Consider the following 24,934-nt stretch of genomic DNA (forward strand, 5'->3'; position numbering starts at 1 on the left):
TCCCCGCCGAAATTTACATCCATCCTGGGCTATTTAACGCCGGATTTCGGCCCGGGGAGCCCCAACGACTGGAGATGCTCTAAGGGCGCGTTTGCCCACGATGGCAATTTTATCCACGGATCCGGGTATCCACGGATATTCGACCCGCCGGGCACGGGTATGGAGGGTTGGTTGTGTCCACGGATTTCATGGGGCGGATATCCGATAATTCATGGAGCGGGCACGGGTAGAGCTTTTGCTCCATGGATATTCAATGGATATCCAACTGACTTGTGGGACCCACATGTCAGTGACACATGCAATTTTACCTACGATTGGCTGTCCTTTTTAGGCCCAAATCACCAAACCCTTAATTTAAGCCTTGATGCTTTTATACTCTAAATAATCACGGAACCGCCTTGTGCTCGGTAGGGCTTCCGCCGGCCGAATTGATCGTGGATCTTCGTTGATTGCTCCGCCTCCTCGGTAATGTGATATATTGTTGCTTTGATATTCCTATGAATTGTCGACATAATTACGGCTGAAATGCTACTGAAATAATGTCAAAATGCTGCCAAAATATTCATGTTAGCTTATTATTTATGAAATGCAAGTGAAATATTGCTGAAATGGTACTCAAATTTTATGGGCATGGATATCCATGGATATCCGTGTATCCATCGGATTTGGATTTGGGGCGACATCCATGCCCATGGATACTTTCGTGGGCGGGGCAGAGCGAGGCTATTGGATTTGGGCATGGATCTGGTTTTCCTATATCCATCCAAACCCGCTCCATCGCCATCCTTAGCGTTTGGTAGCCTGGGCACCCTTTGGCTTGCATGTGCCCCGCGGTTTTTTGGCCGTTTGGTTTCATGGGCTCCCCGCGCTGTCGCACCGCACGGATCTTAAAGCACCTCCGGGACAGGCCCAAGAGGAACGCCTAGTTTGACAGTTTTTCCAGGGACATGCCCTGGTGAGACAAAAATCGACAAAGCCGTTCGTGCGGGTGCTCCGCCTCGGCATGGCGGGAGAAGGCGAAATCCAAGTGGCGTTGCGGAAGGTATGGGTAACCTCTCTTTTCGGTTGCCCTCTCCATTAGCCCCCTCCCAAAAAATTTCTTTCCCCAATTTTCGCACCGACGGCGGCTGCAGCGACCTAGATCTGGCCGCGCGCATCTGACTCTGGCCGTGGTCTGGACGAGGAGCTCCGCCCTTTGGTCTCCGGCGCCGGACCAGGGTCGTCGTTTCCAGCCGCGGCGGAGCCTGCACACATCTTCTCTAACTTTTGGCCGTCTCCATTCGTCCGCGATGACGGAGGTAAGGGAAAACTCCCCTGCTCTACTGTAGTGTTAGATTCATGTTTGTAGAACTAGTTGGGTTCGATAAGACCATTCGTAATGCATAGATCTTATTTGAGTAGACCGACCATCTCCAACTTGTGCATCACGCCGCAGTACTCATCATTTGCATACAAGCCTGGATCTTGATGGTGCATAAGAGAGCAGTTAGACAAGTTGCTTTTACTCCTGTCATGTACGGTCCTATGGTACAACGAGAGCATGAGAGGATTTCAAACCTAAATTACATCTACAACTGCAACGATGTAGAGGCTATCCAGATGCTTCAGATAAGAAGAGCCCCTGTCTATGCACTTGTGAAAACATTCAGGTCTCCACACCTCTGTCGAAGAACAAGTCGCAATGTTTCCTCATGTCGTGGGTCATAACCAGAGGTCCAGAGTCATCCATAGCACATTCAGCCGATCCACGGAGGCTCTCTCGGTACTTCCAGCAGGTGTTGTACGCAGTTGGGGAGCTCAGAGGTGAAATGATCAAGCCAACATCAACGAACACACCATCCAAGATCAGGAACAACTAGAGGTGGTTTCGTATTTCAGGGTGAGTACAAAATCATGTTCGTTCTACTTATCAGATGTGTGGTACTGTCATAAGATGATTGTGTGCTAATTGTTTGACATGATTGCATTGGGGCTAGCTATTGTGGTACTCATGTTACTGCAAAGGTACCAAGATTAATGTCTGCAGCATTCCACGAGAGGAAGCACTACACCAGCTAGAATGTGCTAGTAGCTGTGGATTTCGATATGAGGTTCACATACATGCTTGCTGGGTGGGTCGTGTGAGGGTTCAGCTCATGATGCTAGCATCCTGTCCGATAGCTTGTCAAGGCCTGATGGGTTGCAAATCCCTGAGGGTAAGTTCTACCTTGGAGATGTTGGATATGCATGTCGACCTGGTATTCTACCCTCCTTCAGGAAAACAATGTACCACCTCAACGAGTTTACTCCAAGGAATCGACCTCAGAATGCGAAAGAGTTCTTCAATCTGAGACACTCAAGCCTTAGAGTCACCACTGAGAGAGCCTTTGCTGCATTGAAGAATATGTTCAAGGTCCTTGACTAGAAACCGTTCCACACTTTTGACACTCAAGTAAAGCTGGTCATTGCTTGTTGCATTCTTCACAACTGGATCCTAGGTTGGGGCGAGGATGACTTCTTCCAAGAGATTGTCACTTTTGATGAAGTTGAGACCGGCCATGGCGTGGAGGCAGGCGGAAGCTGGACGGAGAAGAGGAAAGAGTGGGCAAACACAATGTGGAAGAAAGAGGCAATACCACCATTTGAGAAAGAGAAGAATAAGTGAAGAAATGAAGTGAAGAAGAAGAACCCCTTTGATCCCCTATTTCTCGAATCCCAATTTGATCTCCGTATCTTAAACTACCACGTGATGATAAACTGCCATTCATAGTAGCTAGGGATTATCGTTATGAAGTACCATTTGTAGTAGCTAGGGCTGATTTCGTGAACTGCTAGCTTCGTAAGTGTGCAACTGTGATGAACTGTGATTTCTGTGTGATGGGAGGTGATACTATGGTAAGGCCCAGGCAACCAAACGCGTCCTAAGAAGCGGTGTAATCTCACACGATTATAACATCTGATGGCTCATAGCATTTTAGCCGGCTGTTCCATGTCCGTTGGCTGAACGGGATTTTGGCCTCTGGAATGAATGAATTTCGTAAGAATTATAGAGAATTTCCATTAATATGATTTTTTCCATGGAAGCTCTTCCGATCATAGGATAGGGATCACTGAATTCCAAAAGGAAGTTATTCCTATGCCCATTATTTCATATAAACTAGAGGTCAAAGCCTCCTTTGAAAAGCCCAATTGCACTTGAGCTATAGTAGTACTTTTTTGCTCTCTTTAGTTAATGATGTGACATTCCTCCGTGTATATCATCCAAAGAGACATCTTTAATAGTTCATATATATTGAGACATTTTTAGGAATTCAATATGTGACATCTCAGTCATGTGTTCTCGTTCTAGGAAACACTAGGAATCAACTGTCTGATGCGTCATTGCATGGGTCCTACAATTGCTGCAAATGCCTAGTCATTATTGCAAACAAATCCCGAATGTAACATGTTCTCGATATATGTAGCATTTACAGAAATGCAACATGGTTTTGCAACAAATCCTGTGAATATATTAAAAAAACTTGCGATGTGTAGCAAAGAAACATTGTAACACAAACCACCAACGTATACAACAAATGTCAACTTGGTTATAGCAAAACGTTACCGTTTGCTACTTTTTCAACACACTCATGTAGCAAAACGCATATGTGTTTGTAACATCTTGGAACATCCTATGCAACATTTGCATGTTTAGATTTTCATTAACCTCAAACCATCAACAATTTAGGTTGGAGGCACCCGTCCTTTGTCGATTCCGGATGACAAAACCCTGATTCTGCACCCCCATAGAGGCCAGTTCCAGCTAGGTTGGGTGAGCCCCACTCGTAGTCATCTTCCTCTCTAGGTCTGATGACGCCTTCAATTTCCTTCATGAAGAGCTGACTAGCTACTATCACCTAGTGCAGCACAGGAGGCGTCGACTGACCTTGCCAGCAAAAGTGTCGGCGCGGGGGAGCAACATCATCGGCGACTGGCATGCGGACGAGCGGCAGAAACTTTAGCCACCTCAGCTCCTCGACCTACCTTGGTTCAGGCTGTAACTACTCCTACATGTTCGCCGGGCTTAAAACTTGGTTTTATCCATCGAAGATACATGAGAGAGAGAGGAGTCACGATTGGTCCATATCGTGGGAAGAAAAGGAAGGACTAGGCCTTGCGTTATCCACTATAATTATAGTATGCATGCTCCTTAAATTATGACATAATTAAATATGAACTAGAAAACAGAGTCTATGATAAGACATCTCATACAATAGAGAAAAATGGTTTATCTTTAAGATGATCTCTTAGTTAAGAGACTATAACAGAATTAAGCACGGTTGTCACGGTTGTCTGCCGGAGGTTTTGTCTCTATTGCTTAATATAAAATTATTTTTACCTGCAAAAAAAGGGCCTTTCTCCGACCATCCTCGATTGGGCAAGCCGCTTTGGGACAAACGCAAGAAGGCTCATGGCAAATCCACAAATCCTCCGTAACTTGCAGCAACCTGTCCACCTAAATAAAGGCTTTGTCGCCATTGCCAAGCTCAGTTGTGGTTGCCGTTTGGAAGATGGCCAACGCTGCTTACGGCACTTGGATGTTGAGACTTGAGAGAAAGCCACGGCTTGGAGGGGTCCGTATGTTGCAACGGGAACTGCTATACGCCGACCTGGTCGGCGCGTGCGGGGTGCCGCACACCCCCAGCGACCAGGTCGGGTAGTTTGGGCCGCGGCCCATTAGCTCAGGTACGTTTTTTCTTCTTCTTCTTCTCTTTCTTCTGTTTTTTTTCTGTTATTAATATTTTTCTTTTTCAAAATCTAACATTTTTTATGAAATTATTTTTCAAGTTTTTTTTCAAAATATGAACATTTTTAAATTCAACAGTTTTAAAATTTGAACGATTTTATATTTTGAATATTTTTCAAAAAATTATATTTTTCAAAATTTGAACATTTTTCACGTTTGAACGGTTTTTTAATTTGAACGGTTTTTAAATTTGAACATTTTTCATGTTTGAACAATTTTCAAGTTTGAACGATATTTAAATTTGAACGGTTTTTAAATTTGAACATTTTTCATGTTTGAACGATTTTTAAATTTGAACGGTTTTTTATATTTGAACATTTTTTAATTTAATTTTTTTAAAATATTTCTATTTTTCGAATCTGAAAAATAAAAGTAAAAAAAGGAAACAGAAAAAACGAAAGAAAAACGAAAACGAAAACGAAAAAAGAAAACAGGAAAAAAAGAAACAGAAAATAAGAAACAAAAAAGAAAAGAAAATTCGAAAAAGGAGGCAGCCCGCACCTAACTGGGCCGGCCCGTACCGCGCGCGGGGGTGTGCGGCGCGCGGTACGCGCCGACCTGGTCGGTGTATAGGGTTTGCCTGTTGCAACCACGCCGATCGGCAGCAGAGTGCCGTATTGAGCGGGAAAACCTATACACCGACCAGGTCGGTGGCTACCGGCCACCGCACACCCCCTGGTCGGGTATGGGCCAGGCCCAGTTCGCTGTGTCTTTTCGGTTTTCTGTTTCTTTTTTCGTTTTTTTATTTTTTTTCCTTTTTCTTTTCTGTTTTCTTTCTTATTTTGTTTTTCTTTCTTCTTTTTGTTCAAACTGAAAAAAATTCAAATTTCAAAAATGTTCAAAGTAAAAAAGTGTGCAAATTCGAAAATCGTTAAATTTTCGAAATTTGTTCAAATTCGAAAATCGTTCAATTTTCGAAATTTGTTCAAATTTGAAAATCGTTCAATTTTCGAAATTTATTCAAATTTGAAAAATCGTTCAATTTTCGAAATTTGTTCAAATTCGGAAATCGTTCAATTTCAAAATTTGTTCAACTTCGAAAAATCGTTCAATTTTTGAAATTTGTGCAAATTCGAAAATCGTTCAATTCGAATTTTGTTCAAATTTAAAATTGTTCAGATTTAAAACAGAGAGAAAATGAGAAAGGAAAAAAGAAAAACAAACTTGGGCCGGCCCGTCCGCACCGAATCCACAGCAAACCAATCTCAGCAAATTGTGGGCCGGCCCAACAAAGACCTGGGGGGTGGTCGGTGGCTGTTATACACCGACCAGATCGGTGTAAAGCAGCTCCCGTATTGAGCTGCCTCAGTGGGCCCCTTTTCCCGTGAACCTTCTTTTCTGGGCCGTATTTATCTGTGTGTGTAGTGTGTGTCTTCGATAGTGGGCCTTTGTTCCCGTGATCCAGCCAACTGAGAGACAGTTCAAGTTCATCTCGGAGACGAAGTTCCAATCCCTGATAAAAAAACAAACCTGATGTCGAAGATTTGTTGTGATTTGAGTAGAGTCGGAGATAGACTCCGAGTGCTCGACGACATATCTAGGGCGTGGACCGATATAAAGATACCCAACTAGGTATTTCGTTATACGCACGTCCAAATCTATCAGATCATCATGGCGGCGTCCAGGGCAATGACGACGGTGCTGGACACGGCGACTTCTACGTGCACCCCGGAGACGGTACAGCGCAAGCACGTCTTCGACATCCGTGGCTACAGCCAGCACAAGCTCCTCGGCCCCAACACCTACATCAGCTCCGGCCCCTTCGCCGTCGGTGGCTACGACTGGAACATCCGCTACTTCCCCGGAGGGTACCTGAAGCCCAAGTACGTGTCCGTCTACCTCGAACTCCTCACCGCCTCCGCCCGCGTGCGCGCGTCGTGCGACCTCAGCATCGTCAACCAGCGCACCGGCGTAGCCTCGCTCGTGTCGCGCACGCCGCCGATGGTGTTCAGCTCCGACCTCACCAGGTTCGCGCCGAGCACCGCCAAGTTCAAGAAGAGGAGCAAGCTGGAGGCGTCCGGGTTCGTCCAGGGCGACCGTCTGGTCATCGAGTGCGTCGTCACCGTCTTCATGTATCCGACCGTCGTCCGGACCACGCCGGAAGTGGAGCCGCCATCAGACCTGCACCGTGACCTCGCCAAGCTGTACGAGTCCAAGGCCGGGGCGGACGTCGGCTTCGTCGTTCGCGGGCAGCAGGGTTTCAGTGCTCACCTGACCGTGCTCGCGATGAGGTCGCCGGTGTTCATGGCGCACCTTCGTAACGGGCGGATGGGATTCTCAGGGTGCTTCACCATCAACCACATGCAGCCTGAGGTCTTTGAGGCTCTGCTCTACTACATCTACATGGACTCGCTGCCCGCCATGCTTGACATGGACGCCGACCGCAAGAGGGAAATTACCATGGATTTACTTGAAGCGGCGGATCGGTTCGCTATTCAGAGATTGAAGCTAATATGTGAAAGCGCCCTATCTAAGACCCTCGAGGCCAATACGGTGGTTACCACTCTGACTTTAGCAGAGAAGCATCACTGCCAAAAACTCCGAGAGGATTGCCTTGAATTTATAGCTTCTTCAGTCGACCAAATGAAGTAGTTCTTGACTCATTTGTTATTAATAATGGAGTATTGTTTTTTCACTTCTGCTATTTGATAGCCGAGTGTTTTTCAATTCGTCAACGCTCCATTTTTGTGTCCATTGTATTTGTATACATGGTAGATTGACTGGGCCACATGCTTTTGTGTTTGTAAATACCTTATGTGACACAAATTACAGTCCACTTACACTCGTATTTACATGTAAATTAGTAAAGCGAGTATCTGTTTGACACTCGACTGATTTTTAAATTGCCATAAGTCAACTGTTCCTTCAGCCTGGATAACATGTTTCATGGAGGAAAAATTAGCCTCGATCCCCTTTAGATGAATTATCAACGAGTTTATAGGCGGGATATTCGTGCAATAAGCAAGCAAAGTGAAAAGAGATGAAATCCATATAAATGATTTCAACTAAAATTACAAGTTTCGGAGGGAGCGGTGTTTTGGAACATGGGTGCATATGCTCACTATATTTTAAAATGCATCTTATAAACATTTTAAATTTTTAAAAATGAAAACAAAAAATGTGCACGTACATCTTCATGTGCTACGCGCTCTCAAAGTCGTTTCATAAAAAAATGACTTATCATGTGACGTGTGTAAAAAAGATAAAATTCAGTGCTAAAAATAATGGTTTTCACAAGATAAATTTTCTCCTTTTTACATAGACCACGAAAATTATTGGTTTTTCGTGAAACTTGACGAACGCACATATATTATGGAGATGTACATGTAGAATTTTTTATCCATATTTTTCGATATTTCGAAATATGATTTTTTGGTAGAGGGAGCATACGCACCCGGGAGCCGAATTTAATTTCCGAGTTTCGGATCATTTGATTCTAGTGTAATGAACTTGCTACATATAGACTATAAAAACACACACACAAATATATAGTCTACATGATTTCGAAAATCAAACTACAATGTTATTTGCCCAAATTTACATGTTTCAGCAGATCATGTAATAAATAGTGTAGTGAGTCCGCACGGAGACAAGGGAACAAGTGGTGTGATGATTTCTATCTTTGTATTTGATCTTGATATTATGTGTGAGTAGTTCTCACGGACTGCGGGTTGGGGTGAATCCTCGCAGCGTTCATGTTCATCTAATCTTATGTTATGTGTAAGAATTGAATAGGAGTTTTACTATCTTGTATCCCTGTCTCTTTGCCCCGTTTTGATGATCTGCAGGTACCCATTTCATTCGAGTCGATCAAGGGAAGAGGTGGGATGAGTGGAGAACGGCATGCTACCGCGAAACCTTAGTGATAAAAAGGGGAAAATAACGGTACATGTTTAGTGATTCATTTCGGGATCATAGCACAATCATCTAGCTTAAGGCTTTGGTCTATATTCATTACTTAATAAGGTTGTTGCTTGCAGCTGTAAGGTCAGTGGTTGGACCATTAGGCTCTTGTCACCTCTGGCTTTAGGGGCAAGAATATTTACGGATATGCTACTCACAAATATTTTATCTCTATTTTATTTGTTACACATATGAGCTTAAATTATATATGTATGCATAGCTACAGGTGAAACCTTAACCCTGGCCTATTTCCATCATTAAACACATCACCGTTAAAAGTAAACTAGATAGGTCCGGTAAACTGAAGATAAAGTACACTAGCAAGTCTTATAGACGTTTCCTTCACACCATTTAGCAGTGTTTCCCAAGATTCGATTAAAACCTAGGTCTTCTAGGGAAAACGTTTATCATACTACAATCCATAATCAGGATTGAATGTATCAACCCTTTCTCTGGCGCCGTTGCCGGGGAAGCAATTTCGCTATTCCGGTAAGGTTACTAGAGACCTTGTTAGTTGTCTTATTTTTAGTTTTAAGTTTTTATTTATTGTTATTTCTTTACTGTTTTATTCTTTACTTGAAAACCCAAAAAAAATAGTTACTTGTTCTTTTACAATCATAGAAGAAAATACCAAAAAATATAATCGCTATGGCAGAAAAGGAGTTTGGGGAATATGCTATCTCCAATGATGATTTTATTTGTGCACCCATAACTCACCCCGCTGTTGAAGCAGAGAACTATGCAATTAAGCCTAACCTTTTAAGTTTGGTTCAGCGGAACCGATTTGGAGGCTCATCCGCTGAGGATTCAGGTATGCACTTAAACACATTCACTGAAATATGTGATATGATGCGCATTAAAGATGTTGATCCAAATGCTATTAAATTGCGCTTATTTCCTTTTTCATTAAGAGGAAAATCAAAGGACTGGTTGCTAGCTTTGCCTTAGGGCAGTATATCTTCATGGGATGAATGTACTAATATATTTATGACTAAGTTTTTCCCACCAACAAAGACTATGCAACTGCGTTATAACATTACAGGTTTTAGACAAGAAGACCGCGAGCCACTAGCGCTTGCATGGGAAAGGATGAAAGAATCCACCATGAACTGTCCAAGGCATGGAATGGAGGATTGGTTAATCCTACATTTATTTTATATGCCCTTAACCCAATGTCAAAGTCTATGTTTGATACTGCAGCAGGAGAAAAATTCATGAGCAAGCCAGTTGAACTAGTAAGGAGACTTCTAGATGATATGCAAAGCAACCATGCCCAATGGCATGTAGCTAGACAGATCCTCCTCAAGAAAGGTGAATGCAATCGCTGAAGGTAACAATGAAGAACTTACTTCAAAGGTAGATGAGCTTATACATATGTTTAAGGGTAAGGAAACTACCAAAGCTAATGCCATCACCAATGCTAATGTTGAGGAAATAGACTTCATAGCAAGAAATCCTTATAACCCTGCATGGAAGAGTCAAAACTATGGCTCTAATTTTCCTAGACAATATAATAATAATGCAGGAGTTCCAAATAATAACTACACCAACGGTAATGGAGCAAGCAATGGTAATACCTCAATCGAAAGTACTTTCAAGAATTTTATGCATGCTCAAGCTAAACAAAATAGTACCCTTACAAAGCTCACTGAAAATCATAGCACTATGTTGGGGAATTTATCTAACCAAACCGTTTCTCTTAAGAATGATGTTCAAGTTCTACAGGATAGGACGAAGACCGTTGAGACACAACTGGGGAAGATAGCTAAAAGCTAAACTATTATACTTGCAAGATTTGCAGGTAAACCAGAACCAAACCCCGTTGAAGACCTCAATATGATGAGGATTGAAAGAAATGGAGAAGCACTTGAAGAACTGGACTATAGCAATGCTCCAACACCTGAGTACTCAATAGAAGATCTCATATAGATGGTCACGGTAAGACACCCCGGAGTCGATGAAGGTAATGGTGAAAGGTACCGTCAATTTATTCATGAGGTAGCATGCAAAGTTCGTGATTTAGAACAACTATATAAGAAGCTTGCTAAAAAAACTTCCAACTAAGCTTGATGATATATTTGAGCCCACAATTAAAACTCATTTTGGAACAAATGAGGTCGTTGCACTTTGTGATCTTGGTGCAAGCGTCTACACAATTCCAAAGACCTTATTTGATAAGTTAGGAATGGGGCCATTTAGAACTACTAGATGACCGGTTGCGCTATCGCGCAAATGGCGGAATTAGGTCAGGATTAAAATCATAAGTTTTAGCTTATTTTAATATTAAGAATTAGCCAAAAAAAAATCACTGGTTTAGTATATCACATAAACACTATTCCATCGAGGTGTTGCACGAAGATATGACAATTTATTACGGTATCACACTATTTTTCTCAGCTATTATGCTTTTGTATAAGCTGCTCCACCATATTATGGTTATTGTACCAAAAAAGGTAGCATCACAAAAGAAGCATAAAAGGATAATTACTATTGCAAGAAGTCGGTTTGAGATTTTAAGCCCCTTAACTGATACCACGGGAACCAAAACTATTACAAATGTTTGCCTCACATAAACAATTTGCATCACTATTCTCACCGGATACCCCTCACCTCCATCCCGATTTGCGTTAAAACGGCTATTCCTCTTAACCTATCTCTCGACCACCTCCCTCCATTCCCTCCACCCATCCACGACATCCGTTGCTCGCCACAAGGATTACCTAACACTTGATAGAGGACAAACCATATTGAACATTTAAGAATCTTAAGATAACAGTAGGAAATTTTAAAGAAATGTATTTCAGATCATCCTCTTCGAGGAGCCGCTTGACACGAGGGCGGCGACGCATCAGGCGGTGGTCTGCCGTTCCATGAAGGCACGCAGCTACAGGGAGATGTTGTGGAGGGAGACGCCATGGTGGCGACATGCAGGAGGATGGCAAAGCTTCTAAAGTCAATGGTGAATGCAAATATAAATTTCTTCTATAACTAAAGCTGATGTTTGTTTACTTCAAGTTTCCTCACTTTCAAACTGAGGCGATGGCATCGGCAGCGTATCCCGCGCACTTTCGAACGGATTGACCTCACTTTCAAACTGAGGCGATGGCATCGGCAGCATGTTCCACTCACTTTCGAACGATTAACCACCACAGATTGACCATATCTTTTAAGATTAATCGGTTTATTAGAAAATCTATTTTAAAATATATAATCCACCAATAATTTAGTGGCCACGGAGAACTGAACACGATTGAATTTAAATGGTTCCCACGATGTCATAGCTGCAAATTACAATCTATTACTATATAAGTGAGTGATTTTGTTAATTCAACAGAAAATGGAATAGAACTCAAGGAGATATTAAGCACAAATTATAGCAGAGTAAACACGATATCTTTAAAAAAACTTCAGAAAGGCCATAAGTCGAGTAAAAAAGTTTAACAACAGGCCAACAGTGCATAATCAAGCAGGCCCCAAACAGTACAATCATGAGCTATGAATAATACATTAAGCAGTTCACCACATCTCTTGTATCTTTGGAGAGTGAGGCTGAGCCGCTTCTCAGCTCCATCAGGATAACCCTTGAGGCGAATGTGTTGACCTAGACGTACACGACGCCGTCGAGAGGCCCTATGTCGACGACAACATCGACAACATTATAGCTGTAATCAGAGCATTCTTTGCTGTAACAGATTTACAGATGCTTTGTCGGAGTTATTAGGCATTTTGATGTAAGCATCATATGCTCACAATGAGTCTAAAGCAATCAGGATAGTTGTTTAAATTGGTAAGCACAAACAATAAAAACAAATAATGCGATGTCCCTAGCTTGATTCCATCCTTTGTCACTTTATTTGCAAATTTACAGTATTGTCTAAAAATTGTGAAGCACATGCATACATAGCACTGATTAGCAATATATACAATATCAAGTCTACTCAAATAGAAAATCAGCCGCTGATAATTAATATTGCACATGAACCAGTTCCATTAGTGTACACAAAGATTGAAAATACAAGTGGAGGAAGAGCAAACTGACTTCGTACATCGGTACATGATTTGGCCGTTGTCATGGAAGGATGCTCCTTTGGCTGATCCGGGTAAGAGAAGGGTGGACCGATCTCATTGTGCGCCTTCTTCAATCCATAAAACGATGGAAGGATGCTTGCCTCACAAATTTGGGTAAGAGAAGGCTGGGATGCGCCTGTTCTATGCCTTCATCCATCCATACCACGTCCTACGAGTCATGAAGAAACCAACCTGAGTATGGTTCTTACAATTAGAAGAGAAACAGAATAGTTACACAGTATTTTCTCTAATGTAATTCCCGGTGCATATGTTACCCATCAAAGTATGTCAAATCTTCATTAGGCTATTGCATAATTTATCGTGAAAGAAGAAATGTTTCTACGGGGTAAAGACTTAAGAAAACAAAGGAAAACATTTAAGACCTTAAGAAAGGTCTATTAATAACAAAATAATCATCCCGGGAGTCTCCAACATTTGCGACAAAGAGACAAAATAATCATCCCAGATCCCACACTTGGTTTTGAGTACTGTCGGATCCCAAGAACTCACTGTCCAAGCCGACGGAATTATCTGCGCGATACAAAATTGGGAACAAAACATATAAGTAGACACCTTGCTTTCCATCTAAGGAGACAAAATAAACCTAAAGGAAACAGATAGTTTGGCTAACAACATAACATTACTAACACTGGTAAGCGATATGAGACTTTTTCATTGCATATAGACACTGGTAATCCAATCATCTTAGTTAGTGAAGAGTGACTTCCATTCCCTAATGCAAAACTAAGTGATGATTTTTTTTAGAAAATTAGTAGAAAACTATTCGCGTATATACTGAATCTGACTATAAAAGAAAGCAAAATATTTGAAACAGTTTCAACGAAACTACTTTACAACTGTGGTGTTAAAAGTTAAAAGTAAGCTAAAAAGAAAAGGTAGATTTATCTTATTGATGTTTTTTATTATCTCCGAAAAAAAGAAACTTGCACTGAGTTTGGTGTCGTAGTCCTATCTGAATTATTTCAAGGTAAATGTTTTCCTGAAAAATGTCAGTGTAATGGGAGAACCAATATTTACACTGAGTTTGGTCGATAAATTCTTGTAGCACCTTCTGTGGTAGTTTGCTATGTTCAAAAAACAAAGGGAATAAATCTCAGGGATAGAAGTTTGAAAGCAATAGCATATTCATTATGGACATAGACACACTGCAAAACCTGGCATGATGGAAATATATCTTGGGAATGGGATTTTGTGCCTAACTAATGTATTTGCTTTTTTAAGCTGATCGGTGTACTTGTTATGACTTATAACACACGATCGAGAGGTATCAATCTCTCGCAAGTGAGCAAGGCTGCGACGGACATGGATTGATGTTCTACACATGTAGTAAAGTTTCACTTAAATTAGATTTTGCTAAAACATACAATCTAAATAGTAAAGAACCTTGACAAACTTACCATATTCAACCGATCAGAATACACAACCAGGATGATCCCAAAACGCATCCACTCCTGGTCTCTTGGACGGATAAGCTCTTCGGTGGTGCCGGCGAGTTAAGCTCGTAATAGGAACCATACATGAAGATAAGACCCTACGAGAGAACAACCTGGTAGACGAGAGATAAGAAAGGGAACAAATCGGTATAACACGGTGATATTGAAGAAAACCATCTCAACTGTATCGAGGAAACAAAAGGAGGGCTGTGAAAAGAACGGAACATATAGAAACAGAGCACTGTAAGCTAGCAGAACAGAAAAATAGAAAACTGTATATATACATCAAGTAATTAGATGAATCCTAAACCCTATACATAAATATCTTGCTGCCTCTTTCAAATTGTAATACATTGAGCTTTGGTGCATCCACCTAGGAACTTTTGCTTTATAATCACAAATCACGCCTTCATTTGGGATGATATAAAGCAAGAAACTATACCAATTATGTCTATTACTTTTTATGGTAACTTGCAAAAGTATACAACTTGCACTTTGAATTACATTGGCTTATAAATCTTATATCTGCATCCACCTAGGAACTTTTGCTTTATAATCACAAATCATGGCTTCATTTGGGATGATATAAAGCAAGAAACCATACCAATTATGCCTATTACTTTTTTATGGTATTATACGGGCTCAATATGAAACCTATGCGGAACCACTTTGTCTGTACCTAATTTTTGGAACAAATGCCATTAAGATCTCAGCACTACCATTGTTAATATTCAACACACTAAGATCTCAACACTAATATGTAATTTCCAAACAACGATGGAACCGAAAAGAAAATATTATATGAATACACTGGCCTATCTAATAACATTTGACAGAATATCGCAACACTAACTTTCAATATTCGAATACTGATGCCAATGTTTCAAAGCCATGCTATATGATGTATCAGATGACAGTCCCTTGCATCTACCAGTGATCTGGAATCACACTATGCCGCTCATGCCTATCAGTTTTACATGTCATTGTACAGGTTCCGTATGAAGATCATAATAAACAGATAGATCGACAAAGCCAGCAAACTCTCCAACAGGAAAATCGATTCAATCATTCCTACTAAAATCTATGCATTAATCTAAACACTACATACTTGTTAATTACATATAGATCAAATAAGCCAATTCCCATGTTCAGAAAAATAGTTATTCCATAATGAAAAATCGAGGAAAGATGAATCCTGATGCTAAATTCAACTATTTGACGATCCGGTAACTAATATCACCTCAACTTTATGCTTACGAGTACATAATTGAGGTTTCCATACAAAGTACCACCAAACTACAGCCATGCCACTCAATTATCTTTAAAAATAGGAACAACTAATGCAATCCGTATTCAAAAAACACAAACACTAAGTTATTAGTAAAAGGAGGAGGTATCCACCTTTGGACGAAGACGTCGATAGAGTAAAGCATGTCAATACGATGATACCATCGACATAGGCATAAATAATACGGCAGAAACAACCACTAAATCTCCGTGCACCAATGTTGGGTGTTGTCACGGCTAGTGGAATAGTCTACCGCCTCCCAAACCCAAACATTACAAGTCATAGCCCAACATCTGCAAAGCAGCCAAATAAAATAAAAACGTCAGCACATATATCTTATAGCAGAACAGTACATTTGAATCATATGAGGCAGCCTATCATCGTAAATGACCTACGAAGTCTGTGAAAAAAGATATTCACAGTACCATAGTAACTAAATTCACCCAAGGTATAAAATAAATCTCACTTTGAGTTGGGCACAATAACTATTCATCAAATTAAGTGAGTTATATGCTAACTCTTAAATAATAATCATGTAGTTCAACCATTGAGCTTGTTCAGAAATTAGCATGAGGAACGAACATTCAAATGTTGGATCTAACAGAGAAACTTATATTAAATCATCACACGTGACCTTACTAATACCAAAGATTCTCTAGAGGGCTCTATGACATATGATTTAACGGCTGGAGGTACATAACAGAGAGCTATATCCAAAATTTAAAAAGGGTTAAACACAAGACAAGGATCAACATCAAATTCTGTCGCACCAAATGCATGTAAGCTCATACTTGAATTTTTAGGTTAAAACCAATATTAGAAAACTAATGCAGTTTTCAATTGGCATGCCGTTTTGGGGGATAACCCAAAGAACAAAAAAACGGAGAGCTAGAAAGTATCCAACACACATGATATTACCATAATCTACACCTGGATGACCCATCAATGTAACCTGGGGCAATATAAGAGCATGTACAGATCTTGTGCAAGCACTTCAACAAGGTGATAGGAGCTGGACTGTTTCATGGACAATTGCAGCCATGTTTCTGCTTGCTATGACTGATCTATGTCCAGCCGGTGTTCGGAAGAAATCAGCACTGTCATGTAGAAGAAAAAGAGGCTGGGCTAGCTAGCATAATACAAAGAAAATCAATTACGCATAAAAGAAAAAGGAGAGGCCTAATTATATATAAAAACCTCAGCAAGTAGGAAGTGCACTGAGTTGAGATTTTGCGGGAGCAACACGAGCATAGATTTTGTTCAAAATTAGACTTGTCTGAGCAGATCTCGTGGAGGGGAACTTTGTGAAGTAATGGCCTAAATCTTCTCAATCTATTGAGAGGACTTCAGAGATATATTTATGAGTTGAGAAACAAATTTGAGGGAAAATGGGCGATTGATTGCGAAAAATCTCTCTGCAAGGCTTTCAATTCTTCCCTGCCTCCCTTGCCTGCTAATGCAGTTTTTTTACATTCTTCAAGAATGAATCAGAACTCTCCAAACTAAAACAACCAAGTGAGTAAGGTACCAAGTTCTTGGGGATGAAGAGGAGTGAAGTGGCAAGGGATGCAGCAGGAAAGGAGAAGACAAGCGAACCAGCCAACCGAGGCAAGATGAGCTTCTCATCCTGCAGTGTGACGAACATTTTAGATTTGAAAACAAATATTGTGAGGATCTGCAGCGCAAACATGATGAAAAGATGAGTAAAATTAGACCAGATGGCTTACAAAGAAGAAGGTAGAGGGGATCCGGATGGGCATCAGTCGTTCTCCATGATGAACTAAGGCCGCTTGCTCTTCCCTCCCGTCGCCGGCCTCCTTCCTCTCCCCCGTAACTCCTCTAAGCGGAGCACCGCCGCCCTCGCTGATTCATGTCCGCGCTGCCCCGTGGCTTCTTGTCTGTAAATTCAGCACCTAATAGTTTAAGCAAGATCTATGAAATGGAGATGTCGCATGTGGTACAATTTGACGACCATTGATTTATGGTTGTAAATCCCTCCCGTAAAGGATTTCTCAAGCTCCACTATCACTCTCACTACCCTTCTGACAAAAGTACCTATGCAAAAGAACCGCAATATAGTTAGGCACTATCTACTACAGTGAGATGCAGAGGCAAAAAGTGATGTAAATATAAGGAACCGGAAATACAATATTATCTGCCATACAATAAAAAAAGTTGGCTGATCATTTACCTTCATATTTATGCAGTAATGCCCCAACTAAGGTTGTTCCTGGCTTAACCTGAAAATACCATCGAAATCAAACTAATAATGTGCTCATCCAACACCTCAATTACTGGAGGAAAAAAAAGCAAAATAAATGGGCATACATATTTACCTTCTAGCCCCATGAACATATGTCTACAAAAATCAGTCACTTGACCTGCTTGTTCTTTTCTAGCCCCTGCAATGGAAACAAAAAAAAAGTTGGTTTACTATCAAAGTGAACACATCTGTAGCTAGAATCTATCACAACATTTATTCATTTCATTTGGCGATTTGCATGCATTATTGCCTATTTTGATGGTGGAACAATTAATTCATTCGATGGAGAGAACAAATCAAAGCCGGCAGATTAATAATATGATGAAGTACCAGTCTATGCAAAGTACACATTCTGGGTTTTGTGTAAACATTAGGCAGGTACCAACCAATCTCTAAACTTGCAAAAAAAACTTCCATTAGTACCAATATATTACATTCGCAAATTTTTCTTATCACCCACACCATAATTTAAGCACATCTATTATTCACTGATCATGCCACCATAAATTAGAACAAAATATCTTTGCAGCGAGTCGAGGGATAAAGCAAGGAAAAAATAAAAGACCCAATGTAGAACTAATTACATACGTTCAGAGCGTTACTTGACCTACACACCGGAATACAAGCCTTGTGAACCAAATTAGAAAGCAGGACATCATTGCCAATTCATTTATTCTAGTTTCTAATTAACTTAATCTATTCCATAGTTTGTAGATATCTACCCACCCACAAATTCGGCATGATAACCTTCCAACATGTACTACTATGCTCTCATCGCATTTTGCACCTCATATATCAGAGTGGTTGACTCAAAAAACAAAGTGGTGAGACATACATAGCAGCAACCTGATAGATATTGATAAGAAAGAATAGAGAGGGAATACCCAGTAGAAGCCATTTCACAACTTTGGGGCGCAGCGGCACAAGCGTCGGAGCTCCAATGCTCCAGCCCAAACCACCATGTATATTGTGTCATCTATTAGACAGGGACAACAACAATAGCATCTCTTTTACAATTCCATTCTCGGTAGTAACAAATCTGGGAGAGAGAAACCATATTGTTCCTATTTCCTTGAAGCATGAAATTTGTGCAATAACTATGAAAGGAATCTGACAAAACCTGAGCGCTCACCTAGGACAATGAAAACACTCTATTGTTGCTCAATCCATTCCCATTCCGAACCGTCCACTGCCTGCAATAAAAACCAAAGGAAATCAACCAAACTGGGTATTGTCATTAACCCCAAGTGCACATCCTAGAAACCCAGCCTCCAACCTGCCAAGGAACATTACCGTCCACCTGTCCAGCCTGATGCGGAGGTGTGGATGCTACCGACGGAGATAGGGAAACCGAATCTCTTAGCCAGTAGACCGCCGGCTCAATCTCCTGCACAGTGCCAAAGGCCGCCGGAGTCGACTTGTCCTCCGTGAGGACAAGCATGAGGCGTACGGCGGCCTCCGTGAGGACGAGCTCGTGTTATACAGCGTCCTCCGTGAGGACGGGCTCGTGGGCGGCGTCTGCGCCGCCCCCACTGTTTCTTGACTGCATCCCTCCGTGAGGACGAGCTCGTGGGCAGCGTCTGCATCGCCCCCACTATTTCTTGACCGCATCCAGGGCCAGCCTGTACAAGAGACAGGGCGGCGCTGCCGCTTCTTGCCCGCACCGCGCCCTGCTGCCTCTTCTCCGTGCAGCACCGCTGCTTCTTGCTACCCGCCGCCCCGCTTCTTCTTCTCCACGTCGCCCGCCGCTGCCTCTTCTCCGCGCCAGCCTGCAACCTCCACGCCGCCGACCCGCTTCCTCTTCTACGCGCTGCCCGCTGATGCTTCTTTCTTCCGGGAGCAGTCCATCATTGCACAAAGCGATGCAAATATATAGAAAATCAGATTATTGGCTCCAGCACCAAATAAATCTACTCTAGATTACATTACCAACTTTCTAATGAGTGGATATGTATTATCAATTTGTATATGTTTTTGTACAACCTACATGCATCTTTCTAGACTACAAAGAACACATTCGAGTAAGAAAACCAAGTCAATATTATAAGGAAATTTTAGCATTTAGCAAAGTAGATGTGTAAATAAAAAATTCAGTATAACTATGGGATGCAGGCTCATGCGTGTGAACTAAATCTTAAAAAATGCAGGCATGAAATTTTTTGCTAGAAAGAAAAGAACGATTTGGTGAAGAATACTTCAGATCTAGCAAATAATACACACGTGCAAGCACATGACCAACTCAAAAGGCAAGAGTGAGGTAAATCTGCCATAGGAAAGAGGATCAAGATAGGGTTCTGGAGAATCTGAAGTGCTAACCTTTAGGCATGATTTTGGCCAGGAGGAAGACGAGAAGTGGTGTAGGCAGTCGTGGAAGCACGTATGGTGGCCAAGCCCTCCTACTCCGTTCCCTGCAGCCGACCCCCTCCGTTCATCATGGCAGAAACAGGAGTGGGAATAGAGAGAGACGGAGTGGAAGAGACATAGAGAGGAGGAAAAACCAAACCTGAACAAATCTTAGCCCCGTGCTGCGCTGCCACTTAATCCGCGTCCTCCATGGCTAAAACCGAAGAACGAGGATGGAAGGAGACGAGCCGGGGAGGCAGCAGAGGGCGTGGGAGGTGGGGATTGGGCCAATCCCGTGCACGATCTCGAGGGAGAAAAGAGACGAGGCGCCACAGCCCCGTTCCAGGACTGCTCGCCGCCATCCCGTTCAATTCCGGCCGATGTCGCCATCGCGCGCTGCCAGGAGACGACCGATTGGGAGGAAGCAGGGATGCGTCCCATTGGGGAGGAGAGATGAGGCAGGGATCCCGATCTAGGGTTTTCAGTTTTGACTGCTCCACGGAACAACCACCGAAACCAGCGACCTGGACGAGCGCCCGCGGCTGTCACTCGTAACCGGCCCCGCACAAAACCGGGTCCCAGGTGTCATTGACATATCGAGAGAAGCCACAGGTGAAAGAAGAAACTACTACATCCAACGGTTGCTGTGAAAAGTGGGTTCACGAAATTACTGTAGCTCTCCAATTGGACGAACCAGATTGATGTGCCCCTCTCAGGTGCCTTGGATGCCCGGGTAGTATTTGAACATTTATAGGAGAAACTAAGCTAAGACTGCACTTAGCTGATTCAATATATAGACAAGCTGTAGGCATAAAACATAATATTGTAGTAGAGATTAAAGGATGCACTGCTCTTATTGATCTTATTATTGTAGACATGCATGAAGATCCTATAGCTCCTATAATCCTTGGAAGGCCATTCCTTAGAACTATTAAAGTTCTAATCAATTTGCATGAAGGGAATGTGAGAACTGGACTACATCCAAAGACCCATTTTTAGTACACTTCCCTAGAAAGAAGAAGGCCAAACATGATGACGATGGGATTATTACTATGAAAGCTAATTACTTTGGAGTGGGTCTTCCACTTCCAACACTTAAGTGATCACCATCTTGGTCAAGCTAATTGACCTTAACTCGAATCGCTTCATGGGAGGCAACCCATGATCAATAAGTTTTCCTATTAGTTATTGTTTAGTTTAATGTTTAGTTTTGTTTATTTCATTTGTTTTTGTTTTTAATAAAGAGTGTTCATGAGATCCTTTGGAAAAGAGGATACGAAAATATACAACAATGACTTTTTGATTTTATATGCTAACGGTAAGCAACCAAATTTTCATATTCTATCTCTCTCTCTTCCTCCTCCAAACTCAAAACCCACTCCATTGGATGTCCAATCTCGATCGTTTTTTATTCGAGTCCTCGCACTCCATCGAAGTATGGTACATTTCTCCTCCGATCCCCAACTTTTTTATCCGCGAATACATGCTCTAGCTTTTGCCATTATTAATCTAGACTTAGGTCATATTATGAACTTCATCACCTTAATGAGCATGCTAGATCGCAAATTTTAGAGGAGATTCTTCTATAAGATGTGTAGAGGATGATCATATGTCTATTTCTATCGGATCAAATTTTTATTCTTGTTATTTTTTTAGGATGTGATTAAGGTACTAAATCGTTAATTATTTATTTTTAGATGAACACAAGGAGCCGCTCGCTTGCTATGGCTGCACAGGCTACATTACCGGTTGAAGACACACCCGCTTCGCCCGGTATCGAGTTCGAAGACCGCCGTCATCTCAACTGTTTCAACCGTCTCAAGGACCGCGAGATCAAGTCGACAAAATGGGCATGCCCCCATATTCTGAACCAACTACGCCCACTCAATGATTTCAATACCCTTTACAACAATGTTGGTTTGCTTGACTTTTGTTTTCAGGAGCCCGCCACCTATCGCGGCTTGACACTCGAGTTCCTCAGCACCCTGAAGCACACGGTGAACCACTACTACAACACTAAGGAGAATCAACCCAGAGTTGACTGGATATCCTTCCATTTCATGAAACGTGAGTATGATTTGACTTTACATGAGTGGTGCAACCACTTTGGATTTGAGAACAGGGCCACCGCCAACCGCTATGCATGCTTCACTTTGAACCCCTCACCTAGTATGTATTTTTCTAGGATGAGAGTACCTATCACACTCCCTCGGGCAAATTCTATTGAGTGATGATGGCGCCATCCGACGTATGCGGACACGCTATTGGGGAACCCCAAGAGGAAGGTGTGATGAGCACAACAGCAAGTTTTTTCTCAGTACGAAACCAAGGTTTAATCGACCAGTAGGAGAAAGACGTGACTTCTGAAGGTGTTGCTGGCTGACTACCGGCGTCAGCAACAACGTGGAACCTGCACACAACACAACCAAAGTACTTTGCCCCAACTTACAGTGAGGTTGTCAATCTCACCGGTTTGCTGAACACAAAGGATTAGACGTATCGAATGGAAGGAGATGTTTGCAGAAAGTAAACAGAACAAGATTGCAGTTGAATTTATCAGTAAAGGAAATAGGACCGGGGTCCACAGTTCACTAGAGGTGTCTTTCCATAAAGAAATAGCATGTTGGGTAAACAAATTACAGCTGGGCAATTGACAGAATATCGATCGATACATGACAAGATGATTACTATAATAATTTTGTATTGGGCATTACAACATAATACATAGACCGTAATCCAACTGCGTCTATGACTAATAATCCACTTCTAGGTCAGCGTCTGCACCCCTTCCAGTATAAAGTTGCAAGCAATAGACTATCACATTAAGCAATGTGTGTAAAGTAAACAATAGAATTACCCTTGGATAAAACATTGTTGGGTTATCCCTAGTAGCAACAACACATCTACAACCTTAGGAGTTATAAAGTCACTCTCCCAGGAAACTAGAGGCATGAACCTACTATCGAGCATAAATACCCCCTCTTGGAATCACAAGTATCCACTTGGCTAGAGTTTCTACTAGCAACGGAGAGCATGCAAGATCACAAATAACATATGACATGAATATATAATCAATCTTAACATAGTACACAATATTCATCGGATCCCAGCAAACCAAACATAGAGGATTACATAAAGATGATCTTGATCATGTAGGGAAGCTCACAAGATCGATACATGAAGCACATGGTGGAGAAGCCAACCATCTAGCTACTGCTATGGACCCATAGTCTAGGGATGAACTACTCACGCATCACTTCGGAGGCGGGCATGGCGATGTAAATGCCTCCGGCGATGATTTCCCCCTCCGGCAGGGTGCCGGGAAGAGCTTCAGAACCCCCCCCCCTCGAGATGGGTTCGGCGATGGTGGCCGCGATGGAACTTTTCGTGGATTTTGGCTCAGGTCTCCAGGGTTTTCCCGAGAAGATGTACAAATAGGCGGAGGATTCAGGTCGGTGGGGTGCCCAGGGGCCCACACCATGCCTTGGTGCGGGCCAGCCCTAGGCCGCACCAAGGGCAGGTGTGGCCGCCCTGTGGCACCACTTCGTCCCCCCTCCGGACTTCGTCTTTGTTTCGGTAAAATATTGACTTCGGCTTTTGTTTCGTCCAATTTCGAGAATATTTCCTTTACAACTTTTCTGTAATACAAAAACAGCAGAAAACAGGGAACTGACACTATTGGCATCTTGTTAATAGGTTATTGCCGGAAATCATGTAAAAGTGCAACGAAGTATGAACAAAACATATATGAATTGGTGTAAAACAAGCATGGAGCATCAAAAATTATAGATATTGAGACGTATCAGCATCCCCAAGCTTAACTCTTGCTTGTCCTCGAGTAGGTAAGTGATAACAAAATAATTTTTGAGGTGACATGAAGCCAACACAATCTTGATCAAGAATGTAAAGCATTGTGAGCTGGGATCTAAGTACTCTAACATAGGCATGATAGATATAATTCAATTGAACTTAGCAACTATGTTATAACATGAAGAGTAACTCAAACAAAGGATCATGAATAATAGTGCATTGAAAGCAACTGCGTGTTTATAATCATAGAATAAACATAACAAAGTGGTACTCAACATGTCCTTATGGAATAGCAAAACATAAATGCAAAGACACCTTCAAAGTTCAAAGGGTGACTAGATACAAGTAATTTAAGAGCAAGAAATAGCACAATCATGAATCAATCAATAATAATTTTGGGACTATGCACATTCCACTAAGAATGACAAATATGCTCTCTTAATCGGTGTATAAGGTAGAAGGTGGAGAATCAACATGATAGTAAAAGAAAAGGCCCTTCGCAGAGGGAAGCAGGGATTACCCATGTGCTAGAGATTTTTATTTTGAAAGCAATAAGAGTGTTGAAAATATTTATTTTGAGAGGTGCTACTTATGTCAATGGTAGTGATAAATAGTATGACTTATGCATAATTACTTCCTATAAGTTTGCTTGCCTCATGCATAATATACCAATAGTGCTCACACCTTGTCCTAATTAGCTTGGACTTCCATGGATTTTCATCGCATACATATGTTTTAACCAAGTGTCACAAAGGGGTACCTCCTTGCCTCCTATACAAAGGTCCTTAGGAGATGGATCTCATTTGATTTCTCAATTTTGATGAATCTCAACTTTTTTGGACATCCATACCAGGAAAGCAAGGACAAAAGATATTTGGACTTTTGCCCAGCTGAAACTTCCACCATGTGAACATGGCTTTAGTTGGCGGCCCAATGTTCCTCTCTAACAATATGCATACTCAAATCTTTGCAACTCATGGTAAATCTCCCTTACTTCAAACAAGATGAGCATGCATAGTAATTCACATGATATTCAATAA

At 41.7% G+C, this 24,934-nt stretch overlaps 1 protein-coding gene and 1 long non-coding RNA gene across 2 annotated transcripts; one reads left to right on the top strand and one right to left on the bottom strand.

Moving 5' to 3' along the window:
* The first annotated feature begins 6,376 nt into the window (after window positions 1–6,376).
* LOC124684803 (BTB/POZ and MATH domain-containing protein 1-like) lies at window positions 6,377–7,357 on the top strand. The gene has a single exon (XM_047219053.1). It carries the CDS (start codon window positions 6,377–6,379, stop codon window positions 7,355–7,357), a length of 981 nt encoding a protein of 326 aa, XP_047075009.1.
* Window positions 7,358–12,330: 4,973 nt separating this feature from the next.
* On the bottom strand, window positions 12,331–13,210 carry LOC124682851. The gene is made up of 3 exons (XR_006996467.1): window positions 13,120–13,210; window positions 12,708–12,905; window positions 12,331–12,351 (listed from the first exon to the last, which is right to left on the bottom strand). It is a non-coding gene; the product is annotated as an uncharacterized LOC124682851 (long non-coding RNA).
* Window positions 13,211–24,934: the final 11,724 nt, after the last annotated feature.

This window comes from Lolium rigidum, chromosome 1, assembly GCF_022539505.1.
Source record: "Lolium rigidum isolate FL_2022 chromosome 1, APGP_CSIRO_Lrig_0.1, whole genome shotgun sequence".
NCBI lineage: Eukaryota > Viridiplantae > Streptophyta > Magnoliopsida > Poales > Poaceae > Lolium > Lolium rigidum.

Bases quoted from the DNA above. Each gene is read 5' to 3' on its own strand.
- LOC124684803 (XM_047219053.1), top strand. From the start codon at position 6,377: ATGGCGGCGTCCAGGGCAATGACGACGGTGCTGGACACGGCGACTTCT.